Source organism: Chiloscyllium plagiosum, unplaced genomic scaffold, assembly GCF_037043375.1.
Source record: "Chiloscyllium plagiosum isolate Xiang-an unplaced genomic scaffold, Cpla_swu_hap1 HiC_scaffold_17, whole genome shotgun sequence".
Classification (NCBI taxonomy): Eukaryota; Metazoa; Chordata; class Chondrichthyes; order Orectolobiformes; family Hemiscylliidae; genus Chiloscyllium; species Chiloscyllium plagiosum.
This window is the reverse complement of record NW_028270155.1, coordinates 4631694-4644643: the sequence shown is the minus strand read 5'-3', so window position 1 is coordinate 4644643 and position 12950 is coordinate 4631694. Positions and strand designations below refer to the sequence as shown.

At 47.5% G+C, this 12950-nt stretch overlaps 1 protein-coding gene across 1 annotated transcript in view; it reads left to right on the top strand.

Moving 5' to 3' along the window:
• LOC122558199 (glucose-6-phosphate isomerase) overlaps positions 1–12950 on the top strand; it is a 36316-nt gene that overhangs the window by 11988 nt on the left and 11378 nt on the right. Inside the window, exons 2-10 of the mRNA XM_043706519.2 lie at positions 944–1034; positions 1748–1816; positions 6389–6508; positions 8355–8438; positions 9119–9265; positions 9542–9613; positions 11321–11365; positions 11503–11556; positions 12678–12738. Coding sequence (XP_043562454.2) covers positions 944–1034; positions 1748–1816; positions 6389–6508; positions 8355–8438; positions 9119–9265; positions 9542–9613; positions 11321–11365; positions 11503–11556; positions 12678–12738 — 743 coding nt within the window. The remainder of the gene's footprint in view (positions 1–943; positions 1035–1747; positions 1817–6388; positions 6509–8354; positions 8439–9118; positions 9266–9541; positions 9614–11320; positions 11366–11502; positions 11557–12677; positions 12739–12950) is intronic.

Sequence of the window (12950 nt, the reverse complement as noted above, 5' to 3'; positions counted from 1 at the left end):
GAACCACTGAAGTCCATGTGCTGTAGGTAGACCCACAATGCCCTTAGGGAGGGAATTCCAGGATTCTGACCCAGTGATAGTGAAGGAATGGCGATATGTTTCCGGAGGGGAACTTGCTGGGGATGCAAAAGAAATGGGGGCGGGAACCTTTGTATGTAACTTTTATGCACCTTCTGATAGGCTGGTGAATACAGATTCGTAAGAGAATGGAATAAATGCTGGAAGGAAGAGAGATGGTTGACGTGGGAGTGGGATAACAGCAAATACTGTTTCAAAGAGCTGAAGCCATGTATGGTCTCCAGCTATGCTGCCCTATCGGTTTTGGGAGCTGTTGGGATTTTGCATCTACTTAGCATTTTCCATCATGGTTTTAACTCTGTCTCAAATTGCCGCAAGTTTACTGAAACTCTCGCGAGAGTTGTGCTGACATCCTGCTCCAGGACCCTTGGCTATTGTTCCTGCACTGATGATGGGTCTTGCTGCAGTTCCTGCTGTGGAGCAGTGATCCAGAGGAGTGCTGACTGGAGGGTGTGAGATTTAATGCCCCACATCTGGACCAGCTGAGTCTGGGTTGGCTGCACTGGGTCTTTGAATTGGCACAGGCAGGCATTGCAGCTCAGAATATTGTTCCTGATCAGTGCCCAGAACTGCGGATGGCAGTTAGGGGCAGGTGAGTCTGACTCAGCAAATTAGATTTAAGGTGATGAGGAAAAGAAATGAATGTGGTGTAGGATGGGCTGGGAGACACCCTTTTGTTATGCAACCAATGGTTAGGATTTGGAATACCACACCAGATCGAGTGGTGAATACTGATGCCATCCTGTGCCAACAACAAGGGCTGACCCAGGTGGGTTTGGGCCAGAGAGACAGGAGGGGGTTCATTCTCTGCCAAGTCGCTCCATGCGGGGAGAAGTCTAACTGTCCATTCCTACTCCGTCCACAGTTTAACCCTCAAGACGGATGATGGCGACATTTTGCTGGATTATTCAAAGAATCTGATCACTGAGGAAGTATTAAAAATGCTGATTGACCTGGTGAGTGTCACCTTGCCACTGAATAGCTCCTGGCTTTTGTCACATCCTGCGTTAGCATAGCACCCTTTACATCCTCAGCATGTTCCGGGACACTTTGCTTTCAGTCTTCATTTTGTCTTCGTTTTCTTTAATTCGACAGAGGGAATGTTTTGTCAGACTGACCTCTTGGACCATGTGAACTATTCGACTGTGGGAGCCAGTCCTTATCCCGATTGCAAACAAGATGTGCTTGCATTCAGCTCAGTCTCTCATTCGCCACTCGATGGTGGTCTTTCTCCAGTGGCAGTGTAATTTTATTCTCCCAACAACCAACCCCCTCACCCAAGAAAAACCCGTGTTCCTGAAGTAATTGGACCAGTGCACAGTACTCGCTACAAAGGGCTTGAACTGGGGCATAGTGGTTATTGTAGCTCCTTACTCCCCATCAATCCCGTTCTGGGTCATCACCCTGTTGCCCCATAATCTTACAATAAGCAAACATTATAAAAACTGGTCATTGCTCTCCCTTCTATTCGAGGATGTTGCTATGGATAGATTGGCCACCTGGCTGGCCTTTATAACACTTGGTGCAGATTGGTTAGTATTCACTGATACTAACAAATTTGCCATGTTTTGGAGAGAGGTTGTCTGTCTCACGCCCTGAGCTGTGAATGGTGACAAATCCACTGGAGATTGTTTTGCATTGATCTGTTTCTCTTTCCCCACACCCTCAGGCAAAATCCCGGGGCATTGAGAAAGCAAGGGAGCGCATGTTCACCGGGGAGAAGATTAACTTCACAGAGGTAAGCGGATGGCCCAGAATAGAAAGGATTCAATATATATGCAAAATGTATTCCATCTCAGTACAGTAGTGCAGCTCTCACTGCCTGGGCCAGCATCCCTAGTTGCCCCTTGAGAAGGTGGGGGTGAGCTGTCGCCTTGAACCTCTGCAGTCCATGTGCTGTTGGTAGACCCACAATGCCCTTAGGGAGAGAATTCCAGGAGTTTGACCCAGCGACATTGAAGAAACAGCGATATATTTCCAAGTCGGGATGGTGAGTGGCTTGGACGGGAACTTGCAGGGGGTGGTGTTTCGATGTATCTGCTGCCCTTGTCCTTCTAGATGGAAATGGGCCTGGGTTTGGAAGGTACTGCTGCAGACTGTATCATCTCTAATCTTCATTTCGAAGCTTATTTTAGTAACACAAATGTCTCATTTGATCTATCAGATTGCAACCACCCCAGAAAACCTTCTGTCAATATCCTGCAATCTCATAAAACTTAAAGCCAAAAACTGAAGATCTGAAACTAAACATAACTGGCTGGAGAAGCTCAGCACGTCTGGCAGCATCTGTGGAGAGAAATCAGAGTTAACCTTTCAGGTCCAGTGACCCTTGTTCAGAACCGTCTCCCTCAGTCTCACTTCCCCGACCAGTCTCTTCACTGCTTCATTCTGCTTCCCAAGTACTCAACAAGTCCCGAGAGCAATACGGAGGGGTGGATACTCGTGGTGCTGCAGTTTGAGCTTCACGGCAGAGTCCCCTCCATCAGGCTGCTGCAACAATGCAGGGCCCTGTCTGAGGGTCACAGGAAACTGCTTCCCATTCCACAAGATCCTGTTGCTCTCAGCTGGCTGAGGGCTCAGTGGAATGTGTGGGTGTGGCTGTACAAGATGGAAAACCTGGGCTTTTGGCAGCTACACAAAGCTCACAAATTGTGTTAGAAACCTAGGTCAGGGTCTGACATCTGTGGGGGTGATGTTTGTGGTTCAAGCCCTGGTCCCAGGATTTCAGGGCGCAGTCAGGTGTCGGAAAACTTGAGGTTGGCTAACGTGCCACTACTTAAGAAAGGTGGTAAGGACAAGCCAGGGAACTGTAGACCAGTGAGCCTGACCTCGGTGGTGGGCACATTGTTGGAGGGAATCCTGAGGGACAGGATGTACATGGACTTGGAAAGGCAAGGACTGATTAGGGATAATCAACTTGGCTTTGTGCGTGGGAAATCATGTCTCACAAACTTGATTGAGTTTTTTGAAGAAGTAATAAAGAGGATTGATGAGGGAAGAGTGGTAGATGAGATCTATATGGATTTCAGTAAGCCATTCGACAAGGGATACCGGTTAGCAAGGTTAGATCTCATGGAATACAGAGAGAACAAGCCATTTGGATACAGAACTGCCTCAAAAGGTAGAAGACAGAGGGTGGTGGTGGAGGGTTGTTTTTCAGACTGGAGGCCTGTGACCAGTGGAGTGCCACAAGGATTGGTGCTGGGCCCACTGCTTTTTCTCATTTATATAAATGATTTGGATGTGAGCACAAGAGATATAGTTAGTAAGTTTGCAGATGACATCGAAATTGGAGGTGTAGTGGACAGCGAAGAAAATTACCTCAGATTACAATCAGATCTTGATCAGATGGGCCAATGGGCTGAGAAGTGGCAGATGGAGTTTAATTTAGATAAATGCAAGGTGCTGCATTTTGGGAAAGCAAATCTTAGCAGGACTTATACATGTAATGGTAAGGTCCTAGGGAGTGTTGCTGAACAAAGAGATTTTGGAGTGCAGGTTTATAGCTCTTTGAAAGTGGAGTTGCAGGTAGATAGGATAGTGAAGATGGTATTTGGTATGCTTTCCTTTATTGGTCAGAGTATTGAGTACAGGAGTTGGGAGGTCATGTTGCAGCTGTACAGGTCATTGGTTAGGCCACTGTTGGAATATTGCATGCAATTCTGGTCTCCTTCCTATCAGAAGGATGTTGTGAAACTTGAATGGTTCAGAAAAGATTTACAAGGATGTTGCCAGGGTTGGAGAAGTTGAGCTATAGGGAGAGGCTGAATAGGCTGGGGCTGTTTTCCCTGGAGCGTCAGAGGTTTAGGGGTGACCTTATAGAGGTTTATAAAATAATGAGGGGCATAGGTAGAGTATATAGATAAGATCTTTTCCCTGGGGTCAGGGAGTGCAGAACTAGAGGGCATAGGTTTAGAGTGAGAGGGAAAAGATATAAAAGAGACCTAAGGGGCAACCTTTTCAGAGGGTGGTGCGTGTATGGAATGAGCTGCCAGAGGAAGTGGTGGAGACTGGTACAATTGCAACATTTAAAAGGCATTTGGATGGGTATATGAATAGGAAGGGTTTGGAGAGATATGGGCCGGGTGCTGGCAGGTGGGACTAGATTAGGTTGGGATGCCTAGTTGGCATGGATAAGTTGGACTGAAGGGTCTGTTTCCATACTGTACATCTCTATGACTCTATAATCCAGGCTGATTCTCCAATGCAGTACTGAGGGAGCCCAACACTGTCTGCAGCACTGTCATAAACCAAGGTTCTGTCTGCCCTTCGGGTGGCTGTAACAGATCACATGACACTATGTTGAATAAGAGTCTCCCTGATCGTCTCTGCCAGTATTTATCCCGATTGCTGTTAGTGGGATCTTCCTGTATGTTAACCAGCTGCTGGGTTTCTGATGTCATCGCATAGATGATATTTTAGAAATGTCCCACTGGCCAAGAATCGCTTTGGATCATGATGACATCTCCTGCTGTCTCCCTTTCTGCTTTTACAACAGTTCTTTCCCCAGGACCATGTGATTCCTTGCTCCTGTCTCAAATTGTGTAACCTCTCTCTCCTGTCTGTATTGAAATCTACTTGCTGTCCACACACCCACATGCACACATTTTCATTATAAACCCCTGAAAACAAAGTTGCGTTCCAAATGAAAATAGATAGGAAGTTGGCTGGTGAGGATGACATTGAGAGGGATGTAGACAGTGAGCGGGTAAGATCTTGAGAGATGGGACATAATGTGTGGGTGGGGAGAGTAAATGTGCGGTCATATGCTTTGGAAGGAGGGTTAGAAAAGCTGAATATTATTTAAATGGACAATGACTGCAGAAAGCTACAGCACAGAGGGATTTGGGAGACCGCATCCAAGTTCAGCAGATCATGAGGGAAGGCAAGTGGAATGTTGGCTTTTATTTCATCGCGAACATATAAAAATAGGGCCGTTTTGCTAAAAGGGAATACTGTGACCAGTTTTGCCCCTAACCTAAGGAACGATATACAGACTGATCCTGGGTGCAGACTGTCTTCTAAGTGCACTTGTCAGCTTACAGAGGAATGCAATGTGACCTTATTGAAACAAGATTCTGGAGTTACTTGACAGGGTCGATGTGGAAGGATTGACCCCCCCCCCCCCCACCTTTGTAGGAGAGGCCAGGACCAGAGGGCATCACAGATTTAAGATCGAGATGAGGAAGAATTTCTTCTTCTGAGGGAAGTGAGTCTGTGGAATTCTTTCCCATAAGAGGTTGTCAAGGCTGCCTCATTGAGTATATTCAAGGCTGAGATAGAGAGGTTTGGAAGGGAATCGAAGGCTATGGGGGAAAAGGCGGGAAAGTGGAGTTGAGGATTATCAGAAATGCCATGATCACTTTGAATGGAGGAGCGGACTTGATGGGCTGAATGGCCTATTTCTGCTGCTACACCTTACGATGAGATCAGAAATTGTAACGTTTGATTCTGAATGGTTTTAACGTGGGGAGATATTTTATTTCACATCAAGAAGACATTCTACACGATGCAGTTGGAACTGAGACAGGAATTGGGTACATTTTGGAGTATTTTTAAATGTTTCTCAGTTAAAGCAGCCCAGTGTTCAGCATTTTAGCCAGAGTCAACGTGGAGGAATGAGAAATTGATAAACCAAGACAACTTGGAAACTCAGACTAATGAGAAACACCCAGCCAGGAGCTGGTCTGTACAGAGCTGAGGTGTGATGACCAAGTCATTAGGCTTTTGAAGAGAGAGAGAGACTGCTTAGAGTTCTCCATTTGGGTGTGAATCTTCACAGTTCCCTACTTCACTGAGCTGTGGATCCTGTGTTCAGGAATTGTTTGAGACTGACAAAGTCTGGATGATGCGGGGAGTGTAGGAGATAGCTGCGTTCAGATAGAACCTGGTTTTGTTGAATGGGGGAATCAGGCTGGAAGGGCCAAATGGCCTTTTGCAGTTCCTGTTTCTTACATAGACAAAGGCAGAAAGGTGTTTAACGTTTAACCTTTAGTATGTACACCTCAGCAATGTGCACCCTCACGTACTGTTGTTGTAGCCAATCATTGCAGGAGTTTGGGAACATGACTGATGGTTATATGCTCCCTGTTTTATTGTGAGACTGTCAAAGCAGTTCAGTTTTAAAACCCCAGTGTTGCTTTTCCACAATGAACCTCTTGGTTAATGATCACCCTGGCCCAGGGCCCACGGATCACATTGTTACAAATCCGACACTCGGCTGTAACTGTGACCGGGGGTGATCTGTTAACCACGGGCCTGGGGTGTGATGTGGACCTTGTGAATAACACAGCTGGTATTTCTTCTCCAGAACCGTGCTGTCCTTCACATTGCGCTGAGGAACCGTTCCAATATCCCCATCCAGGTGGATGACAAGGATGTGATGCCAGAGGTCAATGCTGTGCTGGAGAAGATGAAGAAGTTCTGCCAGGTAACTGTCACCCCACGACAGGAGCCACCCCCACATGTGGCAATGGACTGGAAATCCTTCTTCCCAGGAGACATCTGTGCCTGGTTGTTGCTGCTGGGCTTATGGGCTGGTTCAAGCAAGCTTCAGAGACATTGTCCAAATCTCCGAAACTTGGGTGACAATTCTTAGCCGTGCCCCTGAGTGATGGTGTCAGGCGATGGCGCGTTGCCAGGTTGTGGGCGAGGGTGTGTTGCTAGGCGATGGCATGTTGGGCAGCGGGCCCCTGGGCAACGGCGTGTTGCCAAGTGATGGCTTTTGCCACATTGTGCCTGTGGTTCCCCCCATTCCCCTCAGCTCTAAGTGTCTCAATGGGCATTGCCAACAATGGCTGTGATTTCTGTAGCATGGCCGATTTGGGGGGCGGGGGGGGGGGGGACTGCCAATTGCACATGTTCCCTGTCAGTTTCTGCCATTAAGATGATAGAGTAGATAGTCACAGCCTTGGTGACTGTCCCTGTCTTCCATTTGTAAACCCACCTTCCCTTGGGCTGAAGGTACCAGGGCATCATGGGGTAAAATGGCCGCAGTGTGCTACTTTAGATGATCATCTTGATGCTATTGATTCACGGAGCAGGCTCGAAGGCTGACTCCTCTGTTTCCTATAACCTGGTTTTGAACTCAGGACATTGGTCACCTCCCAACTGGTTACATTTAAATATAGAACATAGAAAAGTACATCACAGAACAGGCCCTTTGGCCCACAATGTTGTGCCGAGGATTATTCCTAAACTAAAATAAAATAACCTAACCTACGCACCCCTCACCTCGCTGCTATCCATGTGCATGTCCAGCAGTCGCTTAAATGTCCCCAATGACTCTGCTTCCACCGCTACAGCTGGCAACGCATTCCATGCATTCACAACTCTGCGTAAAGAACCTAGCTGTGTCCCCCTCTATACCTTCCTCCTAATATCTTAAAACTATGACCCCTTGTATCAGACAATCCTGCCCTGGGGAAAAGTCTCTGGCTATTGACTCTATCCATACCTCTCATTATTTTGTACACCTTAATCAGGTCACCTCTCTTCCTCCATCTCTCCAGAGAGAAAAGTCTGAGCTTATTCAACCTTTCTTCATAAGGCAAGCCCTCCAGTCCAGGCAGCATCCTGGTAAACCTCCTTTGCACCCTCTCCAAAGCCTCTCTATCTTTCCTATAGTAGGGCAACCAGAACTGGACACAATATTCCAAGTGTGGTCTCACCCGAATCTTGTTATAACAGTATAATTATAATATTAGTTGTAGTTATAAACCAGTAAATAACAAAGAAAGGCCATGCATTATAGTAGAATAGAAATACACACACTTTCAAAGTTTTTAGATTCTGTTTAATAAAATAATTCTAGAGTAAAAAGCTTGTATTGTAATGATAAGGTGAATGGACTAACAGGAAGTACCACCTGGTTTGTTTAACCTGACACTAGGGCCACAGCAATGAGTGAACTCTGAATGGAGTAGACCCACTGCCAGTGTCATGGCGGATGGATACTGTCACTGAATAAACCTCACTCCGTCCCTTGCTGCTCATGGGACACGATTGGTTGAAGCTGGGAGCTGTCATGTGACATTGGATGGTACCTAGCTGCTGCCAACTCAATGGATTTTATTGTTATTTACATCATTTCTTCACAAGCACATTCTCACTGAGATCCAGTCTCCAAGAAGGGGTGGGTTTGACCTGTTTTTTTTAAAATATATGCAGTTCTGAGTGTGTAATAGTTGTTTAGCTGGGAGGTAGACAGCTGACTGTGGCTTTGAGCCTCTGTGTAGGTACCTTACTGACTCCAATTCTCTCTCTCTCTCCTGCAGAGAGTCCGTGGTGGAGAATGGAAAGGATACACTGGAAAGACCATCACCGACGTGGTCAACATCGGGATCGGGGGCTCAGACCTGGTACTGCAACGTTCACACAATAAACAAGCCTAAAGAACCACAGATGCTGGAAATCAGAATTGCTGTGAAATTTCTGCAGGCCAGGCAGCAGTCATGGAGAGAAAGCAATTAGTGTTTCAGGTCCAGTGACCCTTCAGAACAGCAAGGTCTTGATTTCTCTCTTCTGATGCTGCCAGACCTGCTGAGGTTTTCCAGCAGTTTCTGCAACTTGCATACTCAGTCCGCATCACATCCAACCGAATGTGAAAACTTCCAAAACCACAGAGGTTATTGCATAGGTTATAGACCTGTACTGGTCTGTCCCTGAATAACACTGGGGTACAGTGCTGGTGGGGACAGATCTGTCATTTATATAAGACTGGGTTACACTAATGAGGACAGGTCTGTCCCTGTATAATGCTGGGGTACAGTACTGGTGGGGACACTGTCTGTCTAACATTGTGTTTTTAATTCTATGAAGGGCTGGTGGTTGAGATAGAGGTTGAAGGGGTTGAATAGAGTGAAATGAGCTTCTTTTTCTCAATGAAAGGCAGTGCCTGCTGCTGGAAGTGTTGGCCCTGATTGAGCCTGTGGCCTGTCGGGTTGGTAGTTGGTTGTTTTCCTGACCTGAGCAGGAATTGTGATTTTTGTCCCTCTGTCACCCCTCTTCCCTCCGTTAAACTGCTCTTGTTTTCTCCTAGGGCCCACTCATGGTCACTGAGGCTCTCAAACCCTACTCCAAGGGGGGGCCCAAGGCCTGGTTTGTGTCCAACATCGATGGCACCCACATGGCAAAGACTCTGGCAGAGCTGAACCCTGAGACCACCCTCTTCATCATCGCATCCAAGGTGAGTGGGCGCGGCTATGGGCAACTGGGTTAATGCTCAGCGACTGAAATCCACTCCCTCTATGGGGGGGATGGAGGAGGCACGCGTAGAGGTTGATGTAGTTTGTTTGAGGGGAGGTTTGGTAGGGATTATTGTGGGGGGAGGGTGATGGGATTGGGGCGAAGTAGCTGGGGGTGAGGGTGGGGCAGAGATGATGTAGCAGGAGGGTGGAGGTTACATTGTCTGTCTGTATTGTGGAGTTGTTGTTGTAATTGAGTGTTTCTCGCTGTTTCACAGACCTTCACCACCCAGGAGACTATCACCAACGCTGAGTCAGCGAAAGAGTGGTTCCTGGCAGCTGCGAGTGATGTGAGTATAATGGGGAGGGAGGGACTGGCTGCATTCATATTTCACCCACCCACCTGGTGTCTCCCTCAGTGTATGTGAGCCCAGCCACCCAGAGGGGAATGGCCTATTGATCTGGGTGGAGGGGGGAGCTCAGCCTCCCCTTATTCCAGGACAGGGACTGAACTGATCAGCGCTCTGCTCCCAACAAATGTGTCTATTTTCCCCCCCTCGGCCCCACCCTGAGGGCAGTCAGTTTTTGAGACGGAAATTAGAATCCCTGGAATTCTTTCAGGATCATTCTGATGGATCCTGTGATGGGGGCAGAGACGCTGACCTGCTGCAGGCCAGGAGATTGGTTTTTGAGTGGAGCTGGAGCTGAGTGCCAGGTGTTCCTGAATCCCCCCCCCCTGGCAGGTTCGATCCCGTTTCACGAAGGGGAATCAGGAGCAAATGGCCTGGGTGGTATCAATTATTCCAAAAAATGGATCATTGAAAATACAGCACAGGGCGAGATTGTAGTGCCTGTGCTGAAGGTCAGAGTGGTAGAGTGGAGATGGAGACAGGCATAGTCACAGTGATATTGATACAGGTTACTGTGACCCAGTTAGAGTGAGAATGACAGAGATTCCAACACACCACATGGCTATCTGAGTGTTCTAGTTAAATGCCATGAGAGTTTGTGGTTCTGCCACTCCTTTCATTGAGTTTCAGATTCCTCACCATTCTGTTTGTGAAATAAAATCCTCCTTAAATGTCCCTAATTCTTCTAAATTCATTCTGCCCCTGAATTTAAAAGGTTTTTTAATCTTTGGCTGGCTGGACTAGCATTTGTTGGCCGTCCCTAATTGTCCAGAGTGTGATTAAGAGACAACAACATTGCTGTGTAGGCCAGACCAGGGAAGGACGGCAGATTACTGCCCTAAAGGGCATTCGTCACCCAGATGGGGTTTTATGATAATAGATAATGGTTCTATAGTCACGATTGAAATGTATTAAATTCAAATTTCACCATTTGCTGCAGTGAGATTCAAACTGGGGTTCTGGATTCTTCACCCAGTGACCTTACCACGACACCACCTCCCAACAAATCTTATCTACTTTTTGTTTTAGGGGGTTGGAAATTTCTTACTCTCTCTACTTGGACCCCTCCCTTTTATTTACTTCAGTTATAAGTCTTGCTTGGCTTTCTCTGTTCTCATGAAAACATTCCAGTTTGTCATCACAGAAAGTCTCCAGTCCTGGCAACATCCTGGAAATCCACTCCGCACCCAATCCAGTACAACCCCACCACAGGGGACCAGCATCAACCACTGTTCTGACCCAGTGCGGTTCCTGCTCTGTCCTGGTTCATTCTTGGAGACCTCACTTACCCCATCTTGCAACCAGCTGTTGTAATGTAATTGGGCACAGCAAGCTCCCATAAACTGCATTGAAATGATGACTAGATAATGTTTATGCTGTTGATTTAAGGCCCTAAATATTGAGCACATCATAAAAGGAGACAGATAGGGAGACCACCCAGACACAGCCGTGTTTTCTGTCTGGCTTATGGGGAGGCTGAGGGGGGTGGGGCCTGGTTGAAGATGGCGTTGGGCTTTAATTTCTCTGTGACTCGGTTGAAAGACCAGGGAGGGCCCGACTTTAGTAATCTCATATAAAAGCCACAACTCTGAAGATGCTTCACTTCCAAATTGTAATTATTTTTCTCTTTTTTTTAATTTCCCTCAGCCTTCAGCTGTTGCCAAGCATTTTGTTGCCCTGTCGACGAATGCGGTGAGTGTATTTGAAACATGTGACCATTCCACAACAAATCACTGGGGATTTGGCTCCGTGCCGAGCTCCCCTCCGCCCCAATGTTCCTCCTGTAATTGTCTCTGTTTAATGTGACTCCTTACTCTCTGACTCTTTAGGACAAAGTCAAGGCTTTTGGAATCGATCCAGCAAACATGTTCGAGTTCTGGGATGTGAGTACATGGGGATCAGGTCCCACCTGCTGACTCTTATATTTCTATTTCTATATGGACGTGCACAATTTCAAGCATAGGTCATTTGGCCCATCACATTTCTGGCTGTGATCACACTCCGTGTCAGTCTCACGCTCTCTTGTCACCCCATCACTATATGCATGTATTCCCCTCTCCCTCGTGTTTATCCAGCTTCCACCTCAGTCTATCTGTGCTCTTCCCCTCACATTCCACATTCTTCGGTGGAAATGTTCCTGTCGAATTCTGGCTCGGTGTGGTTGGGGACTGCCTTGTCTATATGACCTTCAGAAGGAGAAACACCTTCTGCCTGTTAACATCATCCATATCTTGTTGCATCTTAAAGCCTTCCATCAGGTATTCTCTCCATCCTCTCCCTCCCTCGAGGAAGGAGTCCCAGCCTGTTGGGTTTTTCCCATTGGTTCTTTGTTCTGTGATCATCTCATACCTTCCCCACTGCCTTTTATTTACCAGGCGGACACCAAGAACGTTTTGGATGGTTGAGCCTGTTCTGGACTAGTTTGACGTGACTTCCCTACTTTTCAATCTCCCTCTCTGGAGCAGGATATTTTGCAGTCTCCTGAGACACCGGTGGAAGGTGTGGGTACATCTCCCTGCTTTAGGCGTCTGACCGAGTGCTGCTCCCTGTTCAGTTATACTTCCTCAAGTAACTCCTGCCGAGGGGAGGGGAGGGGAGGGGAGCAGAGCACTAGCTGGTGTTCAGACTAAAGATAGTGTTGGCTGTCCCTGTGTGGAAGAGACTGCCAGCAGCTGGTGAGCATCAGCAGCCGGTCTCCAGTTGCTGCCAATCGGGGTTATTTAAATCCGTGGCCTTTCTAAAAAGTTCAAAGGTGCACACATTTCAGCCTGGGCTCTGTGACAGTGCAGCATTACACATGTCTGTTTGGAAGCAGGAGACTGGGGAGGGCGGGTGTTGTGGGGGCTGGGTGGTAGAGGAAGAGTTGGGGGGAGTGCTGGGGCTCAGGCATTGTGAAGGGATGGAAGGTGGAGACAGGTCAAGGTTGGTGTAGAGTTTGGGAACGGGAATGGTGGGCGTGTAATAGAGGTGTCTCTGACTCTAATCCTCCTCCTCTTGTCCACAGTGGGTCGGGGGTCGGTACTCTCTCTGGTCAGCCATTGGCCTCTCCATTGCGCTCCATGTGGGTATGTATAACACTCTGCTACTGTAACCAACAAACTGTCCAACAGCCGGTGTGTCTGCGCCTCTGAGGTTACTTTAGAGTGAATGTTTATTCCATTGCTGGGAAACCCGTTCCTGTTTTTCCCCCTCCCTCCCCTTCTCTCTCACTCCCTCGGCCTCCCTCTCCTCCTGATGACATAGTGCTGTGATAGCTTTTGTAGTCAGTACAGTCTCT